At 41.5% G+C, this 27,395-nt stretch overlaps 2 protein-coding genes across 2 annotated transcripts; one reads left to right on the top strand and one right to left on the bottom strand.

Moving 5' to 3' along the window:
* Window positions 1-437: 437 nt before the first annotated feature.
* On the bottom strand, window positions 438-13,795 carry mfsd14ba (major facilitator superfamily domain containing 14Ba). The gene is made up of 12 exons (XM_070850361.1): window positions 13,643-13,795; window positions 8,523-8,621; window positions 6,797-6,859; window positions 6,369-6,496; window positions 5,984-6,098; window positions 5,134-5,352; window positions 4,932-5,045; window positions 4,415-4,486; window positions 3,832-3,944; window positions 2,795-2,892; window positions 2,397-2,560; window positions 438-1,534 (listed from the first exon to the last, which is right to left on the bottom strand). Exons 1-12 carry the CDS (start codon window positions 13,715-13,717, stop codon window positions 1,262-1,264), a joined length of 1,533 nt encoding a protein of 510 aa, XP_070706462.1. The 5' UTR covers window positions 13,718-13,795; the 3' UTR covers window positions 438-1,261.
* Window positions 13,796-18,585: 4,790 nt separating this feature from the next.
* LOC139219321 (rab9 effector protein with kelch motifs) lies at window positions 18,586-24,033 on the top strand. The gene is made up of 18 exons (XM_070851146.1): window positions 18,586-18,647; window positions 18,774-18,846; window positions 18,930-18,972; window positions 19,846-19,924; window positions 20,117-20,205; window positions 20,313-20,459; window positions 20,653-20,704; window positions 20,913-21,013; window positions 21,300-21,385; window positions 22,166-22,247; window positions 22,347-22,432; window positions 22,514-22,601; window positions 22,807-22,855; window positions 22,997-23,087; window positions 23,168-23,268; window positions 23,474-23,558; window positions 23,666-23,770; window positions 23,853-24,033. Exons 1-18 carry the CDS (start codon window positions 18,586-18,588, stop codon window positions 23,955-23,957), a joined length of 1,524 nt encoding a protein of 507 aa, XP_070707247.1. The 3' UTR covers window positions 23,958-24,033.
* Window positions 24,034-27,395: the final 3,362 nt, after the last annotated feature.

Here is a 27,395-nt window from a genome sequence, read left to right as displayed (position 1 = left end):
ACACCAGAGTTGCAGCTCTGAGGTTTTCCCACTGCCAGCAGCCAGCAGCACTTTCATAAAGTGACTTTGATATAAAAATAAAACAAACGTGACAGAGTAAATCCAGCTTGAATGCAATTTAAAAACACGCTGATTTGAGGTAGAGTGACAAACAGGGACACTGACTGGTGAAATCAAGAGTAAAAACTATCCAGTGAGGTGTTTGGTTATTTTATAAAAACTAATGCTTCATTCAGGATTCTTTTGTTTCTCATTATCTTCTAAAATATCTACAATAAATGATTTTTTGTGCCTGTTACCAATGACTTGCCTAAAACACTTCCCTCTTTCTGGTTCTGGATGAAATTTAAAGAAATTAAAATCGAAGAGGAAAAGTGGCCATGAGACTGACTGACTGTGAGATGAAAAGAACTATTGATATTTTGACATGTTGGATTTCAGGTGGCTGACTCTGCTCTCAGCTCATCACATTCATACCTTATTAGCACTAATAGCTCATAGCAGATAAGATACTGTACACTTAAAAAGAATAAAAATCCCTTAATCCTGCCAAAAAGAAAAAGAAACTATAACAAAAAATTGGTCTTCTTCAACATGTATAAATCAACACTGATGTTTTGGCTGCTGTAAATATGTTGCAGACACGTTTCTTTAGTACAATAACCATTAAGAAATAATCACAGCATCAAAATACGGCTTCAAAATCATACAGCTGAAGATAAAAACACCTTTTTTTTTGTTTATCACAAAAACAATCAACAACTTCAAGCTTAAAGAACAGTAATCCCTCCATTAAAACCTCAAAAATACGCATTTTATGTGGGCATGTCCCAAAAAAGGCCATTCCATGATAAACACGGCAGGTCCCTCCACTCCAATCAAACGATGGTTTCCATTTAGACTGTGTTGTCCCTGTTGGCCCCAGCGTCTTTCTATCAAATATTTTTTGTCTCTTCTGACAAACTGAATGATGACATCTTATTTGCAGCTCTTTGCTGTCGCTCCTCTGTGAAAGAAACATCCTCATTGGTCGCTCACAAGATGTTACTGCCTCTCCACCAGGTCAGTGAAGTAATATGCCGCCTTCTGACAAAAAAAACAATGCTATTGTGGCTTCTTGCTGTCAGTCACAATCTTCTGACAACTTTGCCCCGCCCGATGGCAAAGGAAACATGTCACTGGTTCTTTGCCTGTGTTACAAAATGTCAATCATTCAAACCATGATGAAAGCCCCACCCTCTGTGGTCCTTCCACCTGTCCATCAAACGATGCTGTCCTGTAGCAGCGGTTCAAAGTCCTCATCGCTGGCAGTGGGAGGGGTCTCCTCGTCGCTGCCAGGGAGGGGCGTGTTGATGTGGACACCGGCCAGAGAGGACATCGACTCTTTGCTGTCTGGGTGGGGCTTGTCGTTGAGCGACAGCTGCGGGGAAGAGGCGGAGCAGGAGGGTTTCTCAGGGATGAAGAGAGCGACGAGGAAGGCAACGACCACGGTACACGACCCCAACAGGAAGGGCGGACCGGGGATGAGGGCTCGCTGAATGGAAAAGACAAACAAAGTTTCCTTTCAAATGTTTTTCAGTCATTTAATCATCATTTGATTCATCCTGGGCACAACTAGAGCACATCTTACACTGAACAAAAATATAAACGCAACACTTTTGTTTTTGCTCCCATTTTTCATGAGCTGAACTCAAAGATCTAAAACATTTTCTATATACAAAAAAACCCCCATTTTTCAAATATTGTTCACAAATCTGTGTTAGTGAGCACTTCTCCTTTGCTGAGATAATCCATCCCACCTCACAGGTGTGGCATATCAAGATGCTGATTAGACAGCATGAAAAATGGGAGCAAAAACAAAAGTGTTGCGTTTATATTTTTGTTCAGTGTATGTAACTGTTGGAGGTAAACATGGCAGGACAGTTTCATTTATATTGCCCATCTAATTACAAGTAAAATCAATGTGCTTTACAATGAAAAAACAAGCGGCCAATGGTACTGACCCGAGCACAAACTATATTTATGCATCAATATAGCTGCAAGGGGCCACATGATAGTAAATGATGTCCACAACTGTGGGTCAAACATGCTAACTGCACGTGTGAACATGTCCGTGTATGAAGTCAATTAAACTGCATATAGTGCTGATTTTTAAGGTTATTAAGGAGGAAGGTAACACTGACACTGCTAACACCAATGTCACTAATGTAAAAGGTGTTTTAATGACAACAAGCTGGTAGGCCCGTGCTTTACTCCTCACTTAAGTTTAGGTTAAAAAAACAGATTTTATTGATTGATTGATTGATTTTTAAGCACTTTTTGTTTGGAGGAGTCATAAACATTGCAAGGGTGAAACAGATCTTTGTTGCACCCCTGTCATTTAGTGTGTACTGTACCTCAGTGGGACTGTGCAGAGGCAGGGGGTCGATGTTGAAGTCTCCCTGGATGGGGTCCATGGTGTTGAGCTCGACGTTGAAGAGGAAGAAGATGAATCCATACAGAGCTGGACCCAGACCATTACACAGACCTCTGATCCCTGTTATCATCCCCTGGACCACACCTGCAGGGGGAGGAGATGGGTCATGTTATTGCTGATACAGTGAACACTGTATATACGGATACATTTAGCTGCCAGTGGATTGATTTCATTTCCTGGTATATTAATGCAAACCTCCATCTGAAATATCCATTATAACACACTGACCTATTGATCTGAGGAGAGGAGAGGAGAGGAGAGGAGAGGAGAGGAGAGGAGAGGAGAGGAGAGGAGAGGAGAGGAGAGTGTCTTTGTCACCTTGTTTATCAGGATCAGCAGACTGTGACACCAGAGCAGAGACAGCTGGGAAGGTGATGGAGGACATTGCTGCTACAGCACCAGCCGCCCACATCATCCTGTTAAAACACACACACACACCAAGAGGGAAAAGTATTATTTAGTGATGATTCAGTGCAGCAATGTTCACCTCACTGACCACCTGCATCACAGCTGCTTTTTACTAACTAGAGCCACCAGTGTTGTATATGATCAACACATGATTGGACTTCAGTATGACACAAATGTTATTAAGTATTTCTTAATTGAATACATAATGATATCATATCAATCAACAAAAAGATATGAATGTCAGTGATAATCAATTGACAGTTTGACAACCCCTTGCCAAACAGCAATTGTCCAATCACAACTTAGCAACCACAAACAGGCACAGCGGGCTTGCCAAGCATTGGATTTGTCCATGTGCTAATGGCGTGTGCATGGTGCTGTAGTAAGAGAGATACTCGGCATTTAGAGTTGTCTGGAGTCTTTTTTTTAGCCTTTCCAAAATCAAAAGCACAGGAGCAAATTTGTGAGGATTAAAAATTGCATTTGTCTGTTTGCACATGAGCTACAGTCTTGGAATGTCTGGCTAACCAGACCTACAGCGGCCTACAGCACTGAACAGGTATTACTTCCAAAGCCAAGATTTAGGAAGTCATTAGCCAAAAACATTCAGCAGCCAAACAAGAGTTTGTTGCAACATGATCTGATTTTACATTTTTCCTTATTATACTGTTTACTTGAGGCATCTTAGCCTCAGCTGCTGTGACAGCAGTAACTGTAGAGTATGGTACAAGTCAACAGTAGGATCTTAGGCAATCATAGCTTCAGTGCTGGATTTGCTCCTTGATGCTGCCCACTAAAAACACAGAACACTGATGTATGGCGGACGGAGCAGTAACCGTTCTCTGTCTGGGAGCAGCTTTACACCAACAGAATGAATGTAGCTTTACACAAAAACAAAAGACACAGACACACAGACACACACAGACACACACACAGGTAGATCTCACCATGGCTCTGATCCGAAGCCGTACCAGGCCAGCTGGAGGATCTGGAAGCCCAAACCCAACAGAACCGTGTTTTTATTACCCAGAGTCCTCATCAGCAGAGTGAGAAAGAGGGTCTGATGAGAGAAAGAGAGAGAAAGGGGGGGGGGGGGTATTTACATTTACATAGTTATTTACATTTGTTATGATAAAAAATAGGGACAGTATGTAAAACTTGTACTAGTCTTGTATATTTGATCATTTGTGTCCATTTCCACTTTTAATTTCAGCTGTTAATACTTGGCCACATACTAGATTCTATGTTCTCTAACAGCTAGACAACAATTTGTTATTCTTCTGTCAGCAAATTAAAGACGCATATACTATACTATGTGTAGACAGCAACATGTGTGTGTGTATTAATTTAATCAGAATATGTGACACTTGAAATAACAAGTGTAAATGGGCCTTGGATGTGAACAGGTTATCCATATCACCTGGAGTGTGTGTGTGTGTGTGTGTGTGTGTGTGTGTGTGTGTGTGTGTGTGTGTGTGTGTGTGTGTGTGTGTGTGTGTGTGTGTGTGTGTGTGTGTGTGTGTGTGTTACCTGTGCTACAATAGACAGAATGCCCACCACTCCAATAAAAACAGCAATGGTAGTGGAGGAGAAATTTATGACCTGTAGGGAGAGACAGAAATCATTGTTGTTTTTATCATTGTTACATTTTCCCACAAATCATAATAACATAACAATCCATTTACTTTTGACATGTTACAACAGTAAGTCAGTGACAACATCGTATGAAAATAAAAGCATATATATATATATATATATATATATATATATATATATTTATTTTTGGTATTTTTGGCAAAATCAGAACAAAACCCCGTTAAATCCAATCAGCTGATTTAGGTTCACTGAGCTTCACTGAGATATGCAGACATACATCACAGCTGCCTGAACAAACTAGGTTGTGCTTTCTCTGACATCCTTCAGATAGTGCACACAGTGGACACAGTTGAACAGAGCTACAGTAATAATAGTAGTAATACTCTTAGTAATAATCTTAGTACAACTACAAATACTTTTATTTGCTGCAGTAGGCAGCGTTGTGTCTCACCTGTCTCAGGTAGAGGAAGAAGCTGGAGTACTGTCCAGCCTCCGGCAGGTAAGACAGGAACACAGTGATACAGATCAGTAAGACGGTTGGGTCCTGACCCACCTTCCTTAGAGACTGAAAAGGAGAGAGGCAGACAGAACATCAGATCATTTTCAGTTAACACCTGGTTCAGATATTGTACTCTAAATGATTGGTCACTGACAGTGAAGGGATCAGCCTGCTCCCAAGATATGGGCGCCCCCCAGGTGTTGAGCCTCATCTTGTCCGGCAGAGACTCGGGCACGGCCAGCAGGATGAAGCAGATGTCGGCCAAAGCGATCAGCGTGGCCACCAGAACCACCAGGTTGTCTCCGTACCAGGCCGACAGGTATGCACCGATGGCTGGGCTCGTCACCAGGCTGGCTGCAAAAGTAGCCGACACCTAGGAGTTCAGAGGAGAGAGGGACATGGAGACGACCCATTTAGAGGATGAAAAATCCTCTGAAAAAGGGCTAAAAATGATTTTGTAAATATAGAATGTTATTTTGTTGGTAACAAACAAGTCATCATTATATCCACAGTCCAGGCGACATATGGCTCTTAACTCTGTTATATGCACTCACTTTATGTATATAGATCTTTTATTTGCACACACACACTCTGCATGTTTGATGTTTTTATCTTGGTGCTTTCATGGTTTATACAACCAACAGATTAAACCTTCAAAAGGTATCACTTTGTCCTCATGGTGTATAAAGCCCTTGGCCCGGCGTAATATAAGTCATTTTGGAAGGAAACACAAACATGAAGATTGTTGTCTCCTCTGATATTTTCCTGTTCTGATGTTTGTACTCCGATTAAGCTGATCTGTCTGTTTCTGCTCTAAGGTCACAGACTCAGCATCAGTCTTTCCACACCGCCGTCTATCCGTCCATCTGTCTATCTGACAGTATGAGGCCATTGTGATGTTTATGGCACTGTCAGAGTAACTCTCTTTGATACTTTGCAGTTCTTGTATACTGTATATACAGTATCTGTTTATTCATAGTTTGAATCCAACACGGAGTACTTACCAGACCATATGCTGTACTCCTCTCTCTTTCATCCGTCACATCAGCAACATAGGCGAAGATGACCGAGAAGGTGACAGAGAAAGCTCCAGACATGGAGATCATGGCGAAGTACCACCTGCAAGCAACAGACAAGTTTTACAGAGCATAAAATAACTTGTGTACTACTGGAACTCTCTTGTGAATGACTGAAAACACCCTCTTAAGATTAATCATATGGCTTGTGTCTGATCCACTAGCTCATAATAATAACTTCATTACTACAATCACTCTACTATAATTACTGTTTGACCGAAGATTGTACAAACTCAAACACTAGAAAACGATGTGGAAGATTTGATGGCGTGTGGCATTCATGTGTATTTCATGTATGAACAGTGAGTCTTACCAGGGGCTCAGCCTCATCAGAGGGATCGGGGCACAGGTGAAGAAGACGGTGACCAACAGGAAGGACCGCCTACCCCACACATCCGACAACGCACCAATCAGAGGTGCAGACATGAATGACAGCAGACCCTTGACAGGAGGAGGCAGAGTCACTGACAGAAAATGTCTGCCACAGTGCAAGCTGTTTCTGTTATTTTGTCTTATACGTGTACGTAATATTAAAAAAGAATTCCATGTTGATTAATCATTTAAACATCATCAATTATCATCATGTTTGTATCTCTGAGCCTGTGAAAACCAATGATTAACTCTTGAGCAAATCATCCTAGTGAGGTCATAGTGGTTGAAAGACTTTGTGAAGAACTGCAGTGTTTTTGGAGCGTGGCCAATGCAGGGGACCTACAGACATGAGTCACAGAACTGACTTACCTTCACGCCCTGAATGAGTCCGTTCATCAGGAAGGTGTGCTGGGGAAACGTTTCATGTAAAACCTATAAAGACAGGCATAACACCAACATTTAGAAATCCTACAGAAATTTCACAGTTTCAACAAAAAACTGCAGCTTGTGAAAGATACACACTTTGTATCTTGCTCCACAAGATACAAACTATTTTTTGCAAACATAAACTTTGTACATACATTTTCTCTGCACTTATCAAACCAAGCCAAACTTATATATCAGTGTCTGATATACTCACTTGATTTATTAGCTCAGTAAACAAGTTCCTAATGAGTTTATGGACTCAATCACTAGTTTGTCTTCTTCAACACAACATGATGCTCATTTAATAAACGGTGGTCCCATTTGGAGTAAAACAGACCATAAAGCAGGGCATGCTTTAGGGCAGGGCCACCGTGTGACTAACCAATCAGAGGCAGTCTTTGTAGAGTGAACGTCACTCCTGGCACCAAAAACACAAGATGGCGTTGCCCACAGAGCAATGGGTGACGTCACGGTGGACGTACTTCATATATACAGCTACCGTTACACCCTGTCTACACTGGACATATTTCAGTCGTCTGTCTCAGTTTTAATCGGTGGCTATCTACACTGATTACAACATTTACAAAACGAATGTCATGCTGTTCTGAAAAGCGACTGACTGTACTGAGGTGACAAATCAAGTGAGAAGTAGGCTACTTTTCTCAGAGACGTCCATTTGAGTGCAACCAGTGGAGTCGCCTCCTGCTGGCCATAAGAAAGAATGCAGATTTAAGGCTCTTCCACATTGACTTCACGTTTCAGGCCTGCAAGTAACGTCCACTTGTTTTATGACTGTGACCCAACTACTGTCTGTCGCACACTCTTAAACTCTTGATTTCATTCCGAATTACTCCTCCAGACTAACGGCACCTATGTAAACTTGATTCTCTGAATTCTGGATGACTGCTGGAGACATTGTACTCTGATTTCCACCATCTGTGGCAGTAAGGAAGAATAGAAATGTCAACACCACAGAGTTCACGTGTTTTCTGTTGTCATGTCTTGATATAGGAGCGTGCCCCATACTGGAGTGAGCGTGACATTACTTTGTATATTGAAGGCGTAAGAGGCAACGTTTTTTTCTTTGAAAATGTTGTCTCCAAATGCTCTTGTATAGTTTCCATTTTATTTTTGGTGTTTTTCTTGTACTTTAGTTTATATATCTCTTATCGTTTATATTTTACACTCTACTTCTGTTTCTGTTCTGGTGCTGCTGCAACAACCACATTTCACACTATGTCTCAATTGGGGTTTATTTGATCTTATCTTAATAAAGTGACTTGTCTAATTTCCACTTTGCCTAAAAAAATACACTAAAGTAAACAAAATAATAGTTAAAGCGGGACATATCTGATCAACAACACTAATATCTGAACACACATTCAGTGTCAGCTCTTGGTATTTGACAGATTTACATCTTTCTGCCACAGACAGAGTTTGTGCTTGAGACGTTGATCAGGAAAACAGGACTTGTTTGGACATTGATGGCGTCACAGTGAGGTGTTTGATAGGTCTCTATGGTGATGATGCTGGCACGACGTGACCAGTCTAGAACTGTACTCAGATCACGTCATCTAGAGCACGGCCTTCTCCACATGGGAGCTGATCCCTGTCCAACACTGCTCTGTATGTCACCACCATCTTCCCATCCCCACACAGTGTTACTCACAGTGAGCATGGGCGTGGTGAGTAATCCCCAGGCGAAGAACTCCAGGAAGATCACCACCACAGCGTGGTACACACTGGGCCTGCCAATACCCTGCTGGAGCTGAAACACACACAAACACACGCATATTTTACAATCACTATAACATTTTAATGTGATTCTACAATTAAATGGCCACTTCGCCAATTTTACACGTAAAGAATATCTTATGATCATGGTTATGCATGCTGGTGGCATATCTGATATCCCAGCTGATGGTTTTCAAAATCACCCATCAGGTTTTAGATGGATTTACCTTCCATCCAGGCACCTACTGCTTTCAGATCACTCCTACACAAATCATCTGGCAGGGATGTGAAACGTCTTACTTGTTATTTTGGGTCAACGCTGCATTATCTTCATGAGGTGATGCAGTTGAGAGCAGGAATTATTTTCAAAACAGCCCGTTTGTTCACTCTGACATCTGAGACTTGTGTCTGAATTTGCATGCAAAATATGTACATGGATCTAAACAAAAACCCTCCTGTTGGACACAGACTGCTATCATGATTGGTCGACAGATCATCCTCAGGAATTGGAAGAAACCTGGAGAACCTTCGCTTAAGGACTGGATGACTGAATTGGGTAGAACTGCGTCTTATGAAAGAATGTCATATAGGATGCTGGACAGAACAGAAAAATATTGTCTAAAGTGGGGTATGTACCTCGACTATATCCAGATGTCACAGTAAAGATCAGGCAGATGCGCAAAGATGTCAATTAGCTGGTATTAGATGTGTTTTGTTTCAATTTTCTGATTTAATTTATTTATTTCAGTTTCTTTATTTTATTTTATTTTATTATATTTTGCTTGAGATGCCAGTCACTTCTGTGAGCGATTGACCCTTCTGGGGTAGGGGTGGGTGGGTGATGGGTGTTTGGGTGTGGAAAGTTCGTATGTTTATTAACATATTGTGTATGTTGATTTTAAACTCAGAAAATAAAAATTGCAAGTCATAAAAAAATTCTTGTGCTCCAAAGATGTAATTTCACACAATGCAAAAAACCTTTGGAGTTGGAGTGTCGGTTCTTCCAAAATGTTGCTGTCAGAAATGAGGATTTAACCAATGAAATCCTTGTCTGTTCAATGATGTTAAGCAAGACAGCAGTGTTAGCTTGTCATCATTTCTCACCCTACCTGGTACACATCTCATCTAGTGAATTATCTCAGCCACGATCACAAGCTGAGGGCACCGTTAAAACAAAAGCAGGTACAGGTGAGCAGCAGGAAGAGAAAAAAGCCTTTTCTGTACTCATACAAACCAAAGACTTTATGTCGCTGACTCACCAACCTCTCATTGTTTCACTAAGACTGGGTGAACTCAAAACTTTTGTCAAAAAGCTTGAAAAGCCAAACATCGTCATCACTGCTGGAGCTTGGACCATCGCTGGCCAGTGTGAAAATGACTCACCTGATGAGCATTATACCACGAGAAAATGTATGCGTGCACATTTTCCGCTGAGTGAATGTGTTCATTTAATAGTGTCTGAAACTTCTCATCTATGAATTTGAACTAAAATGCATCATTTGAACTACAGAGACTCTTTCCCTAACAAAGTCGAGCGTTATGGTTGATTAAAATAGAGTGAGTATTAAACTGGAGCACCTCACATGAAATCACTGTCGGCCTACTGACACAGATACACAGGGCAGGATTTAGGTGGTTATATGGACTACTTTCTATCTTTGGCTTAAATAATAACAGGTTCTACTAACACAGATTTAGACTGCTTAGATAATGAGTTATTCTTCGTGTCAGTAGATGGGGGGTCTGTGTGACATTAGAGGAAGACTCTAATAGTGACTCTTTTATTATAGTATATAATATAATATAATAATATAATATATATTTTATCCAGAAATATGAATGTAAACAGCCAAACTTCAACAACTTTTCCTCAATAAAATAAATAGAATTTTAAACAATTTTTTTTATTTTTTGTACTCTCCTGATGTTTTGTCTCATAGTGTCGTCTTATATTTATATTCTTTAATTATAGCCACATCAGCTCCACAAACAAGACACACAGGTTCACCTCCGACAGACAAACAGGTAAAACTCTGCCCCCCACCTGCTGAGAAAGTCTCTGTTTTCAAAGTCCACTTTTCATTTAGCCATTTATTTTGGGGGGGCTAGCTTAATGGCGCGTTTCCACTAGTACCGACTCCGTGCCGACTCCGAGTAGAGCTGAGTAGGTCCTAGTGGAAACGCGCCATAAGTGTTGCTATAACAGCGCTGATCGAGTTGGAGTCGGGTTTTTGACTGTTGGTCAAACAAAACAAGAGATTTCAGGAGATTTTGAGTCTAGGGATGGCAATGTTAGTCCACCATTTTGTCCCACAGAAATATCTAAGGAACAACAATAACTGCCAACTGGCTGGATTGCCAAATCTGGTGCACACAAGATAGACTTCTGTGATGCCCTGATGTTTCCTATAACACTTCCATAACGCTGGCATTTTTATTTTGTGAAATATCTCAACAACTATTCCATGGATTGCCATGAAATTTGGTGGAGATATTCATGGTTCCCAGAGGATGCGTCCCGTCTCTGGTGACACTCTGACTTTTCATGTAGCGTCACCAAATCACAACATTCATTTGTCTGGTTCTTTGGTTAATGACCGAATATTTGCTAGCTAATGACATTCCAACCAGCCTCAGCTATACTGTGTGTTTAGTGCTGATTTGCAGCAGCAAAATAATCTGCTGCTGTCCAATGGAGGCTGCAGAGCTCAGAACAACCACAACATTATATGTTGGGCAGAACAAACATCCTGATGAATATGCTAAGTTTTACCCATTGTGTAGCTAAGACTGTACAGCACTCAGGGTGGTGGATCATTAAAATGAATAGGATTCATCCAGCAGGAATATCCACACCAAGTTCTATGAACATTTGGCAAAAGTTAGACAGATGGACTGATTGATCTTCTCTGCTCTGTATTACAGGCACAGTGTTGAGAGTTGAAACTTAAAAACTAGTGCTTTAAATAGTGCTTATCTCAGACTACTGTATTATTACATATCATACATTCATTCACCTACACACCAGCGTGTTCTCATCTTTGTAGTTATTCTTAGTGCTTGTATTTTGGTGGTGAATGAAGTAACTTATCATACCAAAATGAAGTTTGTCACACATCAGAGCCAGAAGATTGAAATATTCATATTCAGGCCTGTAGCACACACTGGACATGGGACACTGCAAAAACTACAAGTAGTGAAGACACAGTAGTTGGGATGTGCTGATCCATTGATATGTGAATGTGATAAAATTGCCGCTTTTCTGGTGAGTTGCTGTACGTACATGCAGGGAAATAGGAGAGTGACGGCACCAACTTTCAGTAAGAAGAACGTAAACAGACAATGAAGCAGGGTGTGTGATCTTTGTTATCTTGTGGCCAGAAAAAGCCTAAAAAAAAAAAAAAAAGTATGAAAAATCATTTGTGACCTTTCCTTTATTTGACAATTCCTCCTCGCCGCACCGACAACACCGTCCCTCTCTCGTGTCACTATGTTTACATTCAAGCACAGAGGAGCTTTTGAAGGTGAAAACACTTTAGCGAAGTATCCCAGATGTGGCATCGGCTGTCGTTCACTATTTTTAACTACATGGGATAAAAGAATCTGTCCTGATACCCTACACCTGTTGGGTCGGGCCATCATTGGGCTGAGATCTGCTGAATCAGGCATTACTCACATCTAAAGTCATTTCCCATCAGACCCTCTGGTCACTGACTCCAGGTCTGTAATTGCTGTGTAAACACAGTTATAGTGGGGAGTATGATTAAAACACAGCATGACATATTATCAGGCCGTGTAAAACAAGCAGGGACACTATTTCACCAAACAAATGGCATTTAAGTCCGGAGTGTGGTAGAACATCTACCAAGTCTGTGATTAATCTAAGAGTCATCAATCATCAAACTTGCTGATTATTTCTTCCATTAATCTACTAAATGTTTCAGGCTATAGTCTCAGTTAATTCAGTGTGGCTAACGTCATGGTGATCATCTTCATGCTGTTTGAAGAGCTGCGACTAACATTTTTTTGGATCATCATTTATTTAATTTGTAAGTCCTTATTTTTCAACGGCCCCATCATTGTTCAGTGAATAAAACTCTCCTCACAGTTTCCCAGCAGACCTTTAAATGTCTGACCAACAGTCCACAAGCCCAAAGACAATTCAAGTTCACATGGAGCAAACCATAAAACAGCCGTAAACCCTCACAGAGACGTTTCTGTTTGATGCTGCAGCACAATCCCACATTTGAGATGAAGGCCATTTTAATAGCAGGTCTATGTTTCCCTGACATGTACTGACTCCTGGAGAGGAAGAGAGCACATCCTGCAGACTGCTCTGTGTAGCTGGAGCTGTGCTTCTCATGGAGGACGGTAAAATGGAGGCTGCGGGCTGACAGTGTGCACACAGCTGTTATGCAACAGAGCGGATCCGTCCTGACCGCGTCCTCCCCCCGCTGAGCCTCCCTGTGAGTCTGCGGCCACATCCAGCCTCCCTCTCAGCACAGCCATTTTGGACCAGAGCTGTTCTGTTCGGGCCCATCTTCTCTGTGCTCGCGCACTCACACACGCGCGCGCGCGCGCGCGCGCACACACACACACACACACACACACACACACACACACACACACACACACACACACACACACACACACACACACACACACACACACACACACGTCCTCCTGCTAGTCGATGGAGAACATTTGAAATATTTTATTTGTCAATTGATTGATTCCAATTATGCAAATTTTTTGATGCAAATTTGACATAAACGTCCGTTTTTAAAGCCCCGTGGACTTTAAGAAAGAGCCCTACGTCGTGTTTTAGTGTGTTATATCACACACACACACACACACACACACACACACACACGAAGGCTTACCTGTTGTTCTAAGAGCACATAAGACACCTGAGCTGCAGCCTTCACCTCCACTAACCGTGTAATTCACACTGAATGCTACATTAGAGACAACACCACATCTCCTGGGTTGAAGCAGGATAAACAGTTTGTTACACTAATGATAAAGAAATAAAATGGCGGGTCATCCACCCACCGCAGCTCCGTCCTTCATGACGATCTTCTTCACCAGCACCACCCGGCCGGTGCCCGCCGGCTGCTCCCCTGGCATCTCCTCACACCTGCCGCGGGTCACGAAGCATCCATGCCGCGTAGATATCCGCGGTTCTCCGGGTGCTTCCAGGATGCCTCCTTGTGTAGCCTCGAAGAGGCTAAGCCGAGCTAACGGATAATAATAATAACCACAACCGTAATGAGGTACCGTCCCCGGTAGATCCGCCGCCAGGTCAGCCCGACGGTCCGCTGCTCGCCTGCTACACTCTGATACCATCAAGCTAGCGGGACCGGGACAGAGCTTCCGGTTTGGGCAGTGGTTCTTTTCAGATTAAAAGCGCAAACGCAGCAAACGAATCAGCAAAACTTGGATCGTCTCCTCCAGCTAAGATTCCAAGATTCAAGATTCAAGACCTTTATTTGTCACATACACAGTTATACACAGTATAATGTGCAGTGAAATGTTCAGAGTGCCTAAAACAATAATAAAATTAATTAAATATAAAATAACACTCAAAGTGAAACAATAAGAGTAGAAAACACAAGATAAATATATATATATATATATATATATATATATATATAAAGATAGAATACACATATAAAGATAGAATAAATAAATAAATATTTACCATTAATCAAATGTTGCCCAGGGGCTTTCAGATTCACATTACTGCAGAATGTCTCTCTTCACTTAACTGTTAGAGCTGGTAACCAACAAATATGGCGAAGTTTAAATACTTTATATACACTGTTGTGTGGAGCGTTTGTGAATGTCCTGCTGGGATCATCTTATCCTCACTCTTCACTCACAGAATCCTCAGAGAAAATTGTAAAATACAATAGAATCTTTAATAGGTTTTCTGAATATGTAGGTTTAATTTTTTAAGGAGTAAAAATTGCTTGTGCCTTAAATAGACCAGTGTTTTTACTCTTAATACCCATTTGACATGTAGCATTAAATCTTTATTTTCATCTTTTTTTTCCCCTTTAGAGGTTATCTCATGCAGATAACCCTGAAATTAATCCATTAAAAAAAAATCATACAATTTCGTTGTTATTGAATATAAAGACAATAAAAGCTTCTTATCTTATCTCAACATATCTTCTCTCACATAATTGTTAAAGGGTAGGTTCATGTTTTTAAGGTGTAAAATGAAGGGATTTTGTCATATACGGTGATGTTTCAGATGTTATTTCTCACAAATGTGGCATATTCCTGAATTCACTTGTTAAAACCTTATCACCCGAAACAAAGCTTTATAACTTTCTTGTGATTATATTTGATATTTATTTTGAAAGTCAGGTTGCTGCACTTCCCGTCTCACTGACTGAATTTGCAGTAATTCGTTACGAGTTATCTGAGACACAGAACCGGTGTTGGACAGACTGGAAACCCAGAAAATGAGAAAAATACACAGACCACAAACCAATGGACACAATGTGGTGCCGTCACAATAAAATCACTCTCTGAGGACACAGTGTACAAATATATTTGTATTTGTATATATGTATATTTGAATTGTCTTTCCCCTTTTAAATCACGAGCCCAAACACGAAGACGAAGCAGCGCTGCTGTTAGTTTGACAGATCACGTGTCGGTAGCGATGGTGTGAGTGTGTGTGTGTATGTGTGTGTGTGTGAGAGTGTGTGTGCGTGTGTGTGTGCGTGTGCGTGTGTCTGAAAACATGATGAAGATGAGAGTGGTGACGGAGAGAAACGTGACCAGCGGACTTACATCATCAATGAGCAGAGAAGAGACGACGCGTCACCTCACGTTTGTTTGGTTTGATTGCAAAATGATGATCAATATGTTTCCTTCTATATGTTTTTGAGGTCATAGAGGAAGCAGGGAAAATGAATAATAATAATAATAATAATAATAATAATAATAATAATAATAAAAAGACTTTCTGTAGTGCCTCTGTCCTCATGACATGAGTAACTAAGTGCTCATAACACATTTCTCGGAGGAGACGATGGCTTCTCCGTAGAGTTTTTGTTTGTGTTTTGGTTTTTTAAAGGGATGATGGGGGAAATCAAAAACCTTCTGTTAAAGGTTTTCAATTAATAAGAAGAATCTAAACTCCCAGAATCAATGAATCACACGAATATCTGCACCTTTTGCATGGAAGATGTTGCACAAAGACTGGAAACTAACTAAGAGCTTGAGTTCTTGAGTACTTGTTTTTCACAATCTGCTCGTAAATTGTGTTTTAACAGTGTAATTTTGTGAGTGTGTTCTGTATTTGCTGCTGCCTCTCTTGGCCAGGACTCCCCTGAAAAAGAGGTTCTTAATCTCAATGGGATTCTCCCGGTTAAATAAAGGTTAAATAAAAAACATAATCATCATTTAGGCCTCTTGGACTGGACCTCCAGTCAGGTTTCATCAAAGGGCAGGATTGAGGATCTAGTGGCATCTAGTGGTGAGCTTGTAGATTGCAACCACCTGTGTATCCCTTATCTCAGCCCTCCCTCTCCAGGCTGTGCTCAGGTCAGTGGCAGCCATCACAAAGCTCTTGTGCAGCTCCTGATAACTTGTAGAAAGCTGCTGGCTGTAGAGCAACGAGAGTCATCAGTGCTAGTGCTGTCAGCCAGAGTTAGTGATGGGTATAAGGAGAGCACCAGACAACAAGACCACTGTGACCACAGGGAATCTGCAGCAAAAAGTTTGCAAGAGAAGTTACGCTGATGTAGTAACAAACTTATCACTGCTACTAATAATAATAATAATATTGTGTTATTATGTAACTGCCAGAGGTGAAAATCTCTCTCTTTTTCTCACTCCCTGCTGCTGGGGAAGCTTTTAATGTTTGATAAATACATTTCTAGTTTTGAAAATATTTGCTGTAATATGCTTTAATATTCTTCCTGTGCGGCTCTCATTCATATACTTTGAGAACCCCCAGTGTAGGAGGAGTTACGGTGACCAGCGAGAATGGTTGGGCAAACACAAAATGGCATTCCTCGTCTTTACGTTTCTTCATATTCACCAAAACATTCAAGCTGCTACTACAACGCAAAAATACAAAAAGCCCTATTTGTCCATCTGAGCTACTGTAGAACATGCAGGTATAAAGGAAACACAACAATTCTTAGTTTAAGATCATAAAAACATAAATATGCTCAACTTGGACTCATGAATTAATTGCCGTCTGCAATCTAAGAACACCTTGTTGTACATTATATCCACCAGGATGATGATGATGAGGATGGTGATGAGTTGGAGGAGATCCTGCACTGCCTTCTTGAATTTCAATCTGCAATAGATACAAAAAGTGCCAATATAATATCCCACATAATATCTATATATTACCATATATATAGATGTACGAAGAATAAAGCAGGAATTCCATCAAACTGCCCCAAATGTTAAATTCATGTAGGTGCTTTAGGCTGATTGCTTAAAGTAGGAAGGCGACAAAATTCAGGGCAATATGTGCAAACATGAGTACAGCAACAGGCCAACAGGTGTCAGCAAATCCACTTTTATGTCTGCTTGGAAATGTTCCTGTCTGTCTGCCCCCATGTGGAGATCTCTGATTTCAGAGGTTCTGACTCTGGAAAGACACTAAAACGACGAAAGGACAGAAATGGAAGAAACCATTGGAATTGAATCTAATCTGGGTTTAAGTGGATGATAACTGTGAACAACTGACTGAACTGGGGATGGTGGGCATGAATCAGATCCACATATACAATCAATATTTCACTTCATCATATTGTGCCTCTTGGGCTTCACAGCAAGAAGGTTCCACATTCGAAAACCCCTGGACGGCAAGTTTGCGGTTCGAACCCTGAAACCTTCTGTGTGGAGTTCTCATGTTCTCCTCGTGCTTGTGAGGGTTCTCTCCAGGTTCTCCGGCTTCCTCCCACAGTCCGAACACATGCAGGTTAATTGATGACTTTAAATTGCATGAGCATGAGTAGTTGTCTGTCTCTATGTGGATTGACTGTCAGATGAGGTAATACACATGTAAAAACATGTTTGTGAACTCCATTTGTCTTTCTATAACATCTTCTTATGACATCTTTAGTCACAGCAGGCAGTTCAGGTTAGTGGAATCACGTTGGTTAATGGTGAAAAGGACAACACTGATGAGATGTGACCTCTACTTTATTAACATTTAACCCAAACCACCATCTCTTCCTAACCTTAAACCCAATCCCATGCAGGGCTCAGTCAGCATTTACATTTCACAAGTAGGAGTTTTTGTGTGAAATTCATACATACATGATTTCTGTAACCTCAAAGTAAATATTGGGGTAAGCCTCGTGAAACAGTACTACTATACAATAGACTGATGTTCCTTTTTTCAGTGTCATCTCTCTGCTGTGCTGTTAGTTGCTGGCCTGCTGCAGTCGGCGGTGTGTTTGGAGGGACTGCTAAGCAACAGCGTACCTGCAGAGGAAAGTGGAGCTCAGTGGTAAGCTGAGACTCAGCAGACAGCTGTTGGACCGTGAGCTGAGAAGACTCATCTGTGGCTCCAGAGCAGCTCCAGAAAACCGACAGCAGAACTAGAAAATCAAGAAGTCACCATCCTGACACACACAAACCAAACCTCCACAGGTAGGTTTCATCCCGCCAGTGTTGTTTTTAGAAACTAGGAAACATTCATGCAGTCCTCTTCATTTGTGATGCTATTGACAAACTATGTGGAATTGATTCATGTGAACATGTATCATGCTGCTGTAGTGCCTGAAGGTGAAATGGCATCAATTTTTGAAGGTCTTCATTTAGTTACACCTACACAATGTGTTTAAGAGTTACGAGAGATTAAGTGAAACATGTCACACCCACAAGAATTCTTCAACCAGAATTCAATATGAAATTTAAGAATTCAATTCAAAAACCATAAAAAGAGATTCAAAGATTCATTGAAATACGGAGGATAGTGATGCTTCTTTGCTGCAGCAGATGTGAAGATGGCGCTAGCCAGCGGTCACTGGCTGGAGAAAGAGATGAGGGGAGAAGCTCCAAGTCCCAGGTGGGTCACATAGTTTCTACCCCCTGATTCAAAACGTGGAGTTATGCTGAGATGAAACTGGACCGTTGCATGTTTTTTGCGGAGTGGTTGCTCACACCTTCTTTTTGTCCACGTCGTCTTTGGCAGACATGGCCATGCCTCAGCTGTGGCAGGAAATGTGGCCTTTCTTTTTGGAGGAGCCTCCAACATCAACCAGGAGGTGACTTTTCTATTCTCTTCAAAGTCCCTTTCAATTCAGGGACATTTTTATTCATTTCATTCATTTTCTTCTCATTTACTTAGGAGGACAGCCTGTATTACTTCAATGACTTCTACATGCTGACAGGTACAAATTAAAGGTAGAATGTGGAGGATTTGTTGGTTGCAGTTTGGTTGCATCATTCAAAGTTGGTCCCTCCTCCCCCGCTCAATGACACCAGAAGCGTCCCCTGACCGTGGTTAGGGTGCTCACCAGGGGTTAAAGCCAACCATAAGCCCCTTTTCCACCATTCCACCATTTCCAGGAACTTTTATTACCAGGAATTTACTTACCTGGGTAAAAGAATTCCTGGTAATCTGTATGGTTTGCGTTTCCACCGCACCTCAAAGTTCAGGGTAATCTGAAAAGTTCCTCGCCACTAGGTACTTTTCGGGGGAAAGTTTGGGGTTGAGGGAAAGTTTTTTCCCCAGGTAATGTCGGTGGAAACGCACCGAGGTTTTTCAAAATCCTGGGTAAATGAGAAAAGTTCCTGCAGTGGAAAAGGGGCTATAGATTCACTCTTGTTTTGGATCAGCCTTTAAGCACTTGGTGTTTCACCTCACTATATTTGCGTTTGTTCACTGCTGTATCCGCCATTTTTATTTCCTCAAAGAGTTTCCTCTTTGTTGTGTGCTTTTGATCTGGCCTGTGTGCCGTTACTAGCTGGGGGCTACACCCCCACTGACCACAGGCTGATGCCCAGAGAATCATGACACTCCTAATAGTAATCATAGATGAAAATAATGTAGGATTTAAAATCAGTTTTGCAAATATTTTCTGAGGAAGAAAATGCAATGAACAGTTCTTAGGCAGCAAGGACACTTTGTTTTATATATTCTGAAAGGTACCAAAATCCCAACATACATTCATGTTTTTGCCATTCCCCATCACATTTGGTCCTTCATAGAGTGTCACAGATAGTTCAGTAGAATTTGAGAGAGATTTTGTTTTTGTCTGTAGTTTCTACTGACGATGCAACTTGGGAGGAGATTCCTCAGAGTGGAGAGGTTCCCTCGGCCAGAGAAGGACACACTCTTTGGTAAACTGACTGAGTTAGCTTGTAATTTCCCATGAATGATGATGATAATTGGGAAATAACTGAAGAAGTCAAGGATTCTCTCCATCACAGTAGAAGGTTACTCTACTGTTAGGTAGAAGGTCAATAATGGGAACAGCAGTACTAGCAGTGAGTGTAGAAAAGGCACTAATGCATGTGTAGTTTCCTCTGAAGTGTTGTGAAAGGGAAGCTGTATCTGTTCGGAGGAGCATCCAAGCCTGACGCCACAGAGTGTCTCCCAGGAGTCCACAGCTTCGATATAGGTGGGCAGAAGATGCTGTTGTAGCTGTCATTTTTGCTTTAGTGTTCCATGAAGACAGAGTCAAATGAAGCCCAACAGCTCTGTGATCACACTTCCTCTTTCTAACAGTGTCTCTGACCTGGGATTGCTTGGCAGTCGGGGGTGTGGCCCTCAGAACCCTGAAACACAGCTCTGTTGTCGTGGGAGACAACATCTATGTGTATGGAGGCATTCTGGGAGGGACTCCAACGGACGATCTCATGGTCTTCAACACAGGTCTTTGCGGCATCTTTGTGATTAAAGGATCACACCGTGCCTCTGGTTTTTAAACTGCAAATCCTGAGTACTCTCCACTCGCTGAAAATTCTCCAAACCTTCAATCAGATTTTGGATTGAATTCCTCTCCTCTTCATTTTTATAAAGATATAAAGATTCAGTGTGTCGTAACTTCCAGTCTTCTCTGTTTCAGTGTCCCTCATGTGGACGCCAGTTAAAACTAATGGATCGCTGCCTCCTGCCCTGTAAGTCACACACAGCTTCACGAAGGGCGGATCTATTACAGGAATGATGTATTAAAATTGTATGTACAAAGTATGTTCAAATGCACAGAGGCCCCTATCATTCTGACAACCCAGTGTGATATGAGTTTGGAATAATACACTGAAAAAGAAACACACGAAAACTAATTTTAGCATTTGTGTGTGTGTGTGTGTGTGTGTGTGTGTACAGATGTGGTCAGAATTTTGCTCTGGTTGGAGATCAGGTGTTTATGTTTGGAGGTTTTGAAGCAGGTGGAGACTTCTGTAAAGACCTCCACATTCTTAACACAGGTAACTGATTCAGATTATCTCTGAGAGAAGTGATTTCATGTGACACACACTGTAAATGTTAAACATTTACTTACGTAAATATATATATATATTTAACAATAGTAATGAAAATTAAATATAATATATAATACAATACATGATTTCAGTTTAATGTTGTCAAGTCTGGACTTCCATAAGAAAGAGTAGTTCTTTAAAAGTTTTACAAATGAAACAGGTCAAACTTCTAAGGTCTACAGATTACTCTTTGTTCTCTGACCTCTGACCTTTGTGTTTCCTCTGATTTTAGATAACTTTGTGTGGCAGAAATGGGAGGTGAAGGGGGAATCACCGGCAGCCTGCAGCGGACAAACACTGACTGCACACCATGATAAAGTACACACACACACACACATGCACACACACACACACAATATTTACATTCCCATTTGAAGACACTGAGGTGGTAATACATGAATGTAAAGGTGGTTTGAGACAGTGAACGACTGTCACGTCCACCTCCATTGTTTTCTATTCAAACACGACAGCAGTGAGAGGTACACGATACAGAAGGTGATTATACTGAGTGTCTACTGAATTATACATCTTCTCCAGCAGAGAACAGACAGAGGAACACTGGGAGCTTCATCAGCTTCAAAGTTTGATTATCCAGTCTGGGCCAGTCAAGAACATTTGTATGATACTATTTAGAAAAACTTTCTATTTTAAGGACTGGATCTGGTGTGTGAGAGCACCTGCATTATAACAAATGTGTATATGTCTCTCATAGACGAAAAGGAAGCCATTAAGATTATTTATTCAAACTTGTCCTGAAGATAATTTTTACTTCTACTACTTTTAATTACTATTTTTAGAAGAAGCTGTGATAAAAAAAAAAGTAAAGAAACTATCACATTAATTCACATTAGTTGTTTTTGTTGAATATTCCTTTTTAATCAGTTTTATTGCCCCCATCGATCATCTATCAAAACATATGAAAAACATCTGAATTAAACTGGCATCCTTTAGCCTCCATAGCATTCTATGACGTTCAAGTTTATCATTTTCTCAATTCAACCATGAAAATATAGCTGGATGACAAAGCATATAAACATCTCCGTTGTTCTTTGTTGATCTGATTATGCTAATTTCTCATCATTTTCCTCCTGTGCTGAGGATATCTACCTGTTTGGTGGGACGTGCACAAATGAGGACGGCACAGTGACGTCTTCCAACGAAATCCATAAGCTCAGTATTGGTGAGTGAGACACAGCAGATGAACTGATTAGGAATCATCCTAAAGGTAGTCAAAGGATTGAGTCACATTCTTCAAATATTCTACATTGTGTCTCTCCAGCTAAGATGAAGTGGAAGGTTCCTCTGTATGTTGGGATTCCTCCAGCCCGTCGTCATGCACACACCGCCTTCGTTCTCCACAGCCACGTTAGTGTGCCACTTAATAGTTTAAGATTCAATTGCTTTATATGTATGTTTGTGATTGTCATGTCTTTGTTTGGTTGACAGCTGTATATATTTGGAGGGAAGAATGAAGAGCAGGAGTTTAATGACCTGAAGGTGATGAAACTGATTAACCCCTCAGAGAGACAACCAGGTACATTATTCATGTCTATTTTATTCTAAGATAGCATCATTCATTACAGCAAACTGAACAACAACAACAATTCTGATGACTTAGCTAGGATCCATCCTCTGGGGAACAGGAATGTACTATGAAAGGAAAGATTTTCAGTTGTCTTACACTTAGTTGTAATCATGAAAAGTGTCAGAATTGGTTGTGGACAAATTTTTCTGTGCAGTGATGAAGGAGATTCTGTCAGAGTTTGGTCTGCAGGGAGTCAGCCACAGGTCAGCAGCTGCTGCACACACCTGTGTTTCTGTGTGTGTGGGCAGTGTGTGTGTGCAGTTTCACCTTCATGTCACGCTCTGTTTGAGCCTCATATCTCAGTTTTAACATTTTGGTTTCATTCTGGTTTTGATTGTTAACAGCTTCACTCCCACAAAGGTTCCCAACGTACGTTATGAGCTGAGCGACTCTGCTCCATCCAGCCAGCCCAGGAACACAGCAGCACATGCGCAGGTGGTGACAACACACACACACACACACACACACACACACAGAGTTGTTAGTACTCAGTAATGTGATGTCTCCTCCTGCAGTCGTTGGTCCACAGGGACTTCAGTGCAGTTCGGGATCAGGCCATGAAAATGATCCAGACAGCCTTCACTCTGCTGGACCAGGAGTTCCAGAAACTGGATCGGTACATGTTTGTTCACCTTTGCTTAGTTTGTTTGATATGTTAGAACATACATGTTGTTATTATATGTCACACAAGCGTGCCAGTCATTTGTGAAAATTAGAAGTAGAAAATGCATTTGGGGTCACTTTTAAGATATCATCTAATTTACTTGATTAGTAGATGGACTGTCAACTAAACTTGTATTGACCGAATTTCTTTTTTCCAGAGAGAAGTCAGACTTGTATAAAGCTGCAGCTGCACTGCAAAGAGACAAAGAGGCTCATGAAGCCCACAGACAACAACAGCAACAGGTTGCTGCTTTACTCACATCTAATCTGATCTAATCTCAACAAATCATATAGTCAATATACTGTAATGTGTGTGTGTGCGTGTGTGTGTGTGTGTGTGTGTGTGTCAGGAGCTGCAGGAGATGCTGGACAGACATCGCTCTCAAAACGAGGCGTGGCTCCGAGCGAGGGCCGAGGAGAACGACAGAGAGAGGAGGGAGCTCCGCAGACTCAGAGTCAGTAAACACAAAGACACTCACACACACACCTTCTGTGTGGTCACACACTAAGGTTCTTTCTTTACTGCTCTCTCCTCAGGAAGAGGCGCTGCAGGAGCAGGAGAGGCTGAAAGAAGAGCAGAGCAACATCCAGAAACGCAGTGAACATCTGCTGTCCATCATGCAGCAGTTCAAAGGAATGTGAGATAGATAGATAGATAGATAGATAGATAGATAGATAGATAGATAGATAGATAGATAGATAGATAGATAGATAGATAGATAGATAGATAGATAGATAGATAGATAGAAAAGGGGAAACATCCTTTAGGGTTCGTTCTTTATGCAATAAACTTTATTCAAATAAAATATGCTGCAAAAAGCAATGTTAAAGGTTTGTCTTGTGTGGTCGAGTGTGCGGCTGTTGATTACAACACTCCATGATACACAGAGCTCAGAGAGTGTACAGTAAGTGACTGTCGAAGCTGCCGTAGTGTTACAATACAACTGCAAGAGGAAAGGATATTAAAAGATAAAGGGCAATTACACTACAAAAACAGCAGGACTAAAGGCTTACAGCCACAGTAGCAGCTGTCTGACGTTGGGCACCACAGAGCTTTGTGATAAAAGGGAACGTCAGCATGAAAACATCCTAATGTTTAGTTTGTGTGAGAAGAAAAAGTTTCAACTTCAGTGAAAAAGTAGTGAGGTGCTGCGTTGAGGAGGCCAATCATGACTGATGTTATGTACTTGCTGGAGCCTAAAACCCCAGAATTAAAGGAGAGGGCTTGGAGAGAAGTGTGCAAAACCACAGGACTACATGGGAAGTTCTGAAAATATGCCTCATTCCAGCTATTGATTGTGCTTTTCTGAACAGGTCATGTTTACCTGTGTTCCCTGTCAAAGGACATACCAGTATGCTGCAAGAGGTGGAGGTACATGTTGTTACTATATGTCACACGAGCGTGCCAGTCAAAATTAGAAGTAGAAAATGCATTTGGGGTCACTTTTAAGATATCATCTAATTTACTTGATTAATAGATGGACTGTCAACCAAACAGCGGCCACTGGCTGTTCAAGGTGAATATATGGTTTGCAAAATATGCAAAAAAAATACTCTGACTGTTTTCACACGAGTTACTCATGGAGAAGACTTGCTTTGCATTTGGTCTGAACACCTGAAAAAAGGATTTCAGACCTTGATAACTGACACGTCCAGTTAAGATTGTAAATGTTTGCAGTGAACCATCGCAGGATAGAAGACAGATGATTGTTTCAATGGTTACAAGTGTGGTACCAATGTAGTATCGAGGTCAAAGTAACCGAAGAGCAGAGCATCACATGGGTTGTGTTGAGTTGTCTGAGAGCTTCTATACACTTCTGTTTCTCTCCGTGTTTTGTCGGCTTTTACAAGCAGATTCCTGGTGGAAGATGACAACAGGACGTTGCCCAGTTTGATATGTTTTTTGTTTTTGTCCACATTATCTTTAAGCAAACCACTAAACCGTGGAGAGCGTCAATAGTTAGTTATGTGTAAAGTGTGCCAGAGTGTGCTATGGACGTGAATATCTTTCACTAAAAAGAAAATACACGGAAGCCTTTTGCCGTATATGAGAGCTTTTGCAACATCTTTTCTAAAAATAAGTCACAATTATGAGATATAGAAGTAATAATTCAGAGATGAGGCTTCCAGCTTCTTATTCTGAGGTGAAAGAACTTCATGGAACATTTCCCTGGATTAAACTTGTTTATCCTTTTCATGCACAACTTGATGATTTCAGTGAACTCCACTAGGCGACATGGCAGCAGCGCAGCTCTGACAGGAGGGATTCACTAAGAAAATTGTAACAACAAGACAAGTCAAGACAGAAATGATCATCAATCCTTTTATCTATTGGTCAGCTGGCTTCAATATGACATCTGTCTGTCTGTCTGTCTGTCTGTCTGCCTGTCTGCTCTTCCTCTCTCTGTCGCATTCAACAGCAGGACGGATCACTATTAAGCAAGGGCAAACAGCGTACTGCGCCAGTCGATGTCCTTGTATCTCCTCTCGGTGGCACTATTTGGCAGAGCGAGCGAGGGGCGGAGAGAGAGAGGCAGTGAGAAGTGTCAAGCCCGCAGTGATATGGCCGGAAGTGTGATACTGTAGAAAAATAAGAATTATATTTGACTTCATGTTACAATCTCATTATTTCTCACCTCTTAGCTTATATTTATTGAAGAGTTTGCTTTCATTTCTTTCAGTTGGGAAATGTAAATTCACATGTAAAGCATTAGTTTGCATTTTAACATCACTGAAAAGCATTAAATAAACTGTGTTAATGATGAATAATGTAGGTGATTTTAATGGGAAGAAAATAAAGATAATTTCACAGTTCATAATTATACTGAAACGTTATAATTATTATGTCATTGTAGTCCTATTAGCAGAAGGCACTTCATACTTCATGGAGGCGAAACTGTGATCCATTGAATATAGAAAAATATTCCTCTTCCTTTGAAGAAACACTACAACATAAGATAACAATGGCTCCAGCTACTAAGTGGATATATTTTCTACCATGTACTTAAATCCCCGTCATCGTCTCGTGTCTGCCATTAGAACATTTATTGTGAAAGGACTTAGCGGATGTCTCCGGACCCGTCGTGTGTAGCTTCACTCTCTGTGGTGAGATGGCTGTGGAGCCTCTGCTTGTTCCTGTGAAGTCGAAACGGGCTCAGTGGAGAGACGGCAGGAGGCGAGAGACCCCGCCGCAGTCCCCTTGCTCCTCCATTTTTGAAAAATAACAACGGTAAGACAGAAAACAAGCATGCACCTGTCTGTTGTCTCGCCAGGCAGCCCGCAGGCAAACAGCCAGAAACACTCACTGAGCGCTCGTTTTGTCACTGGCGTCCTCCCGCCGACTGTTGGTCTGGCGGGGGAGGGGCGGGGGAAGCCAGAGACCTAACCCGAGTCTGTGCTGTCTTTCTGCCTGAGACATTTCAGCCTTTTCCGCAGAAACGCAGACAGACAGTCCCTCCGCAGTCTCCGTGTCTGAGGCCCCTGTCCGCTCCATTTCCCTCCTGGTCTGGGGCTCCAAGTTCCAGTTAAAATAGGCGAGCAACATGGCTGACGCTGGCCCTGCAGAACCTTCTTGGTCGTTTGTCAATGCAGATGATGACTGTATATTTATTATTACTTTAACCTAGCCAGTCAGCAAGGTGGTGCTCTAACCAGCAACCACATTGGCTGTGACCACAGGAGGAAAGGGGGAAGACAAAAGAAGAAACGTGGCCAAAATAGGTGTCAGAAGGCAGGCTGAAAGCAGTAAAAACCTTCCTTTTTTGCACAGGGTCTGGTGTGGCATAGGCTTTCACACATGCATGTTATACCTGTAATGCAGTCAGTAAAGTAGGTCTGGGGTTTTGCTGCTGAAGTTGTTGGAAGCTGAATTGAATGCTCCAGTCTGCTGATGGCTACGCCCCCTTCGCCAGTTTGCAACTAAATCAAAGCAAAGGTCACCTGGAGTCTAATCCTGCAGGTAGAACTACAACCACCTGCAGCAGACAGGCACGCTGAACGAGCACTACAGACCAGACCGGTACAAGATCACAGCAGTGTGTTTTTGTCTATGTGCGGTTCCCAGAACTGTGTTATTACAAC

Source organism: Pempheris klunzingeri, chromosome 19 (genome assembly GCF_042242105.1).
Source record: "Pempheris klunzingeri isolate RE-2024b chromosome 19, fPemKlu1.hap1, whole genome shotgun sequence".
Lineage (NCBI taxonomy): Eukaryota > Metazoa > Chordata > Actinopteri > Acropomatiformes > Pempheridae > Pempheris > Pempheris klunzingeri.
Note: the sequence above shows the minus strand (reverse complement) of the source record. Positions and strands in the feature narration are given on the sequence as shown.

Bases quoted from the DNA above. Each gene is read 5' to 3' on its own strand.
- mfsd14ba (XM_070850361.1), bottom strand. From the start codon at position 13,717: ATGCCAGGGGAGCAGCCGGCGGGCACCGGCCGGGTGGTGCTGGTGAAG. The intron at 6,497-6,796 runs GTAAGTCAGTTC...CCTCCTGTCAAG, and splicing joins GACTCATTCAGGGCGTGAAG to GGTCTGCTGTCATTCATGTC. The intron at 1,535-2,396 runs GTACAGTACACA...TTTTCCATTCAG, and splicing joins CTCTGCACAGTCCCACTGAG to CGAGCCCTCATCCCCGGTCC.
- LOC139219321 (XM_070851146.1), top strand. From the start codon at position 18,586: ATGGCGCTAGCCAGCGGTCACTGGCTGGAGAAAGAGATGAGGGGAGAA. The intron at 21,014-21,299 runs GTAACTGATTCA...CTCTGATTTTAG, and splicing joins CCTCCACATTCTTAACACAG to ATAACTTTGTGTGGCAGAAA. The intron at 22,602-22,806 runs GTACATTATTCA...TTTTCTGTGCAG, and splicing joins CCCCTCAGAGAGACAACCAG to TGATGAAGGAGATTCTGTCA.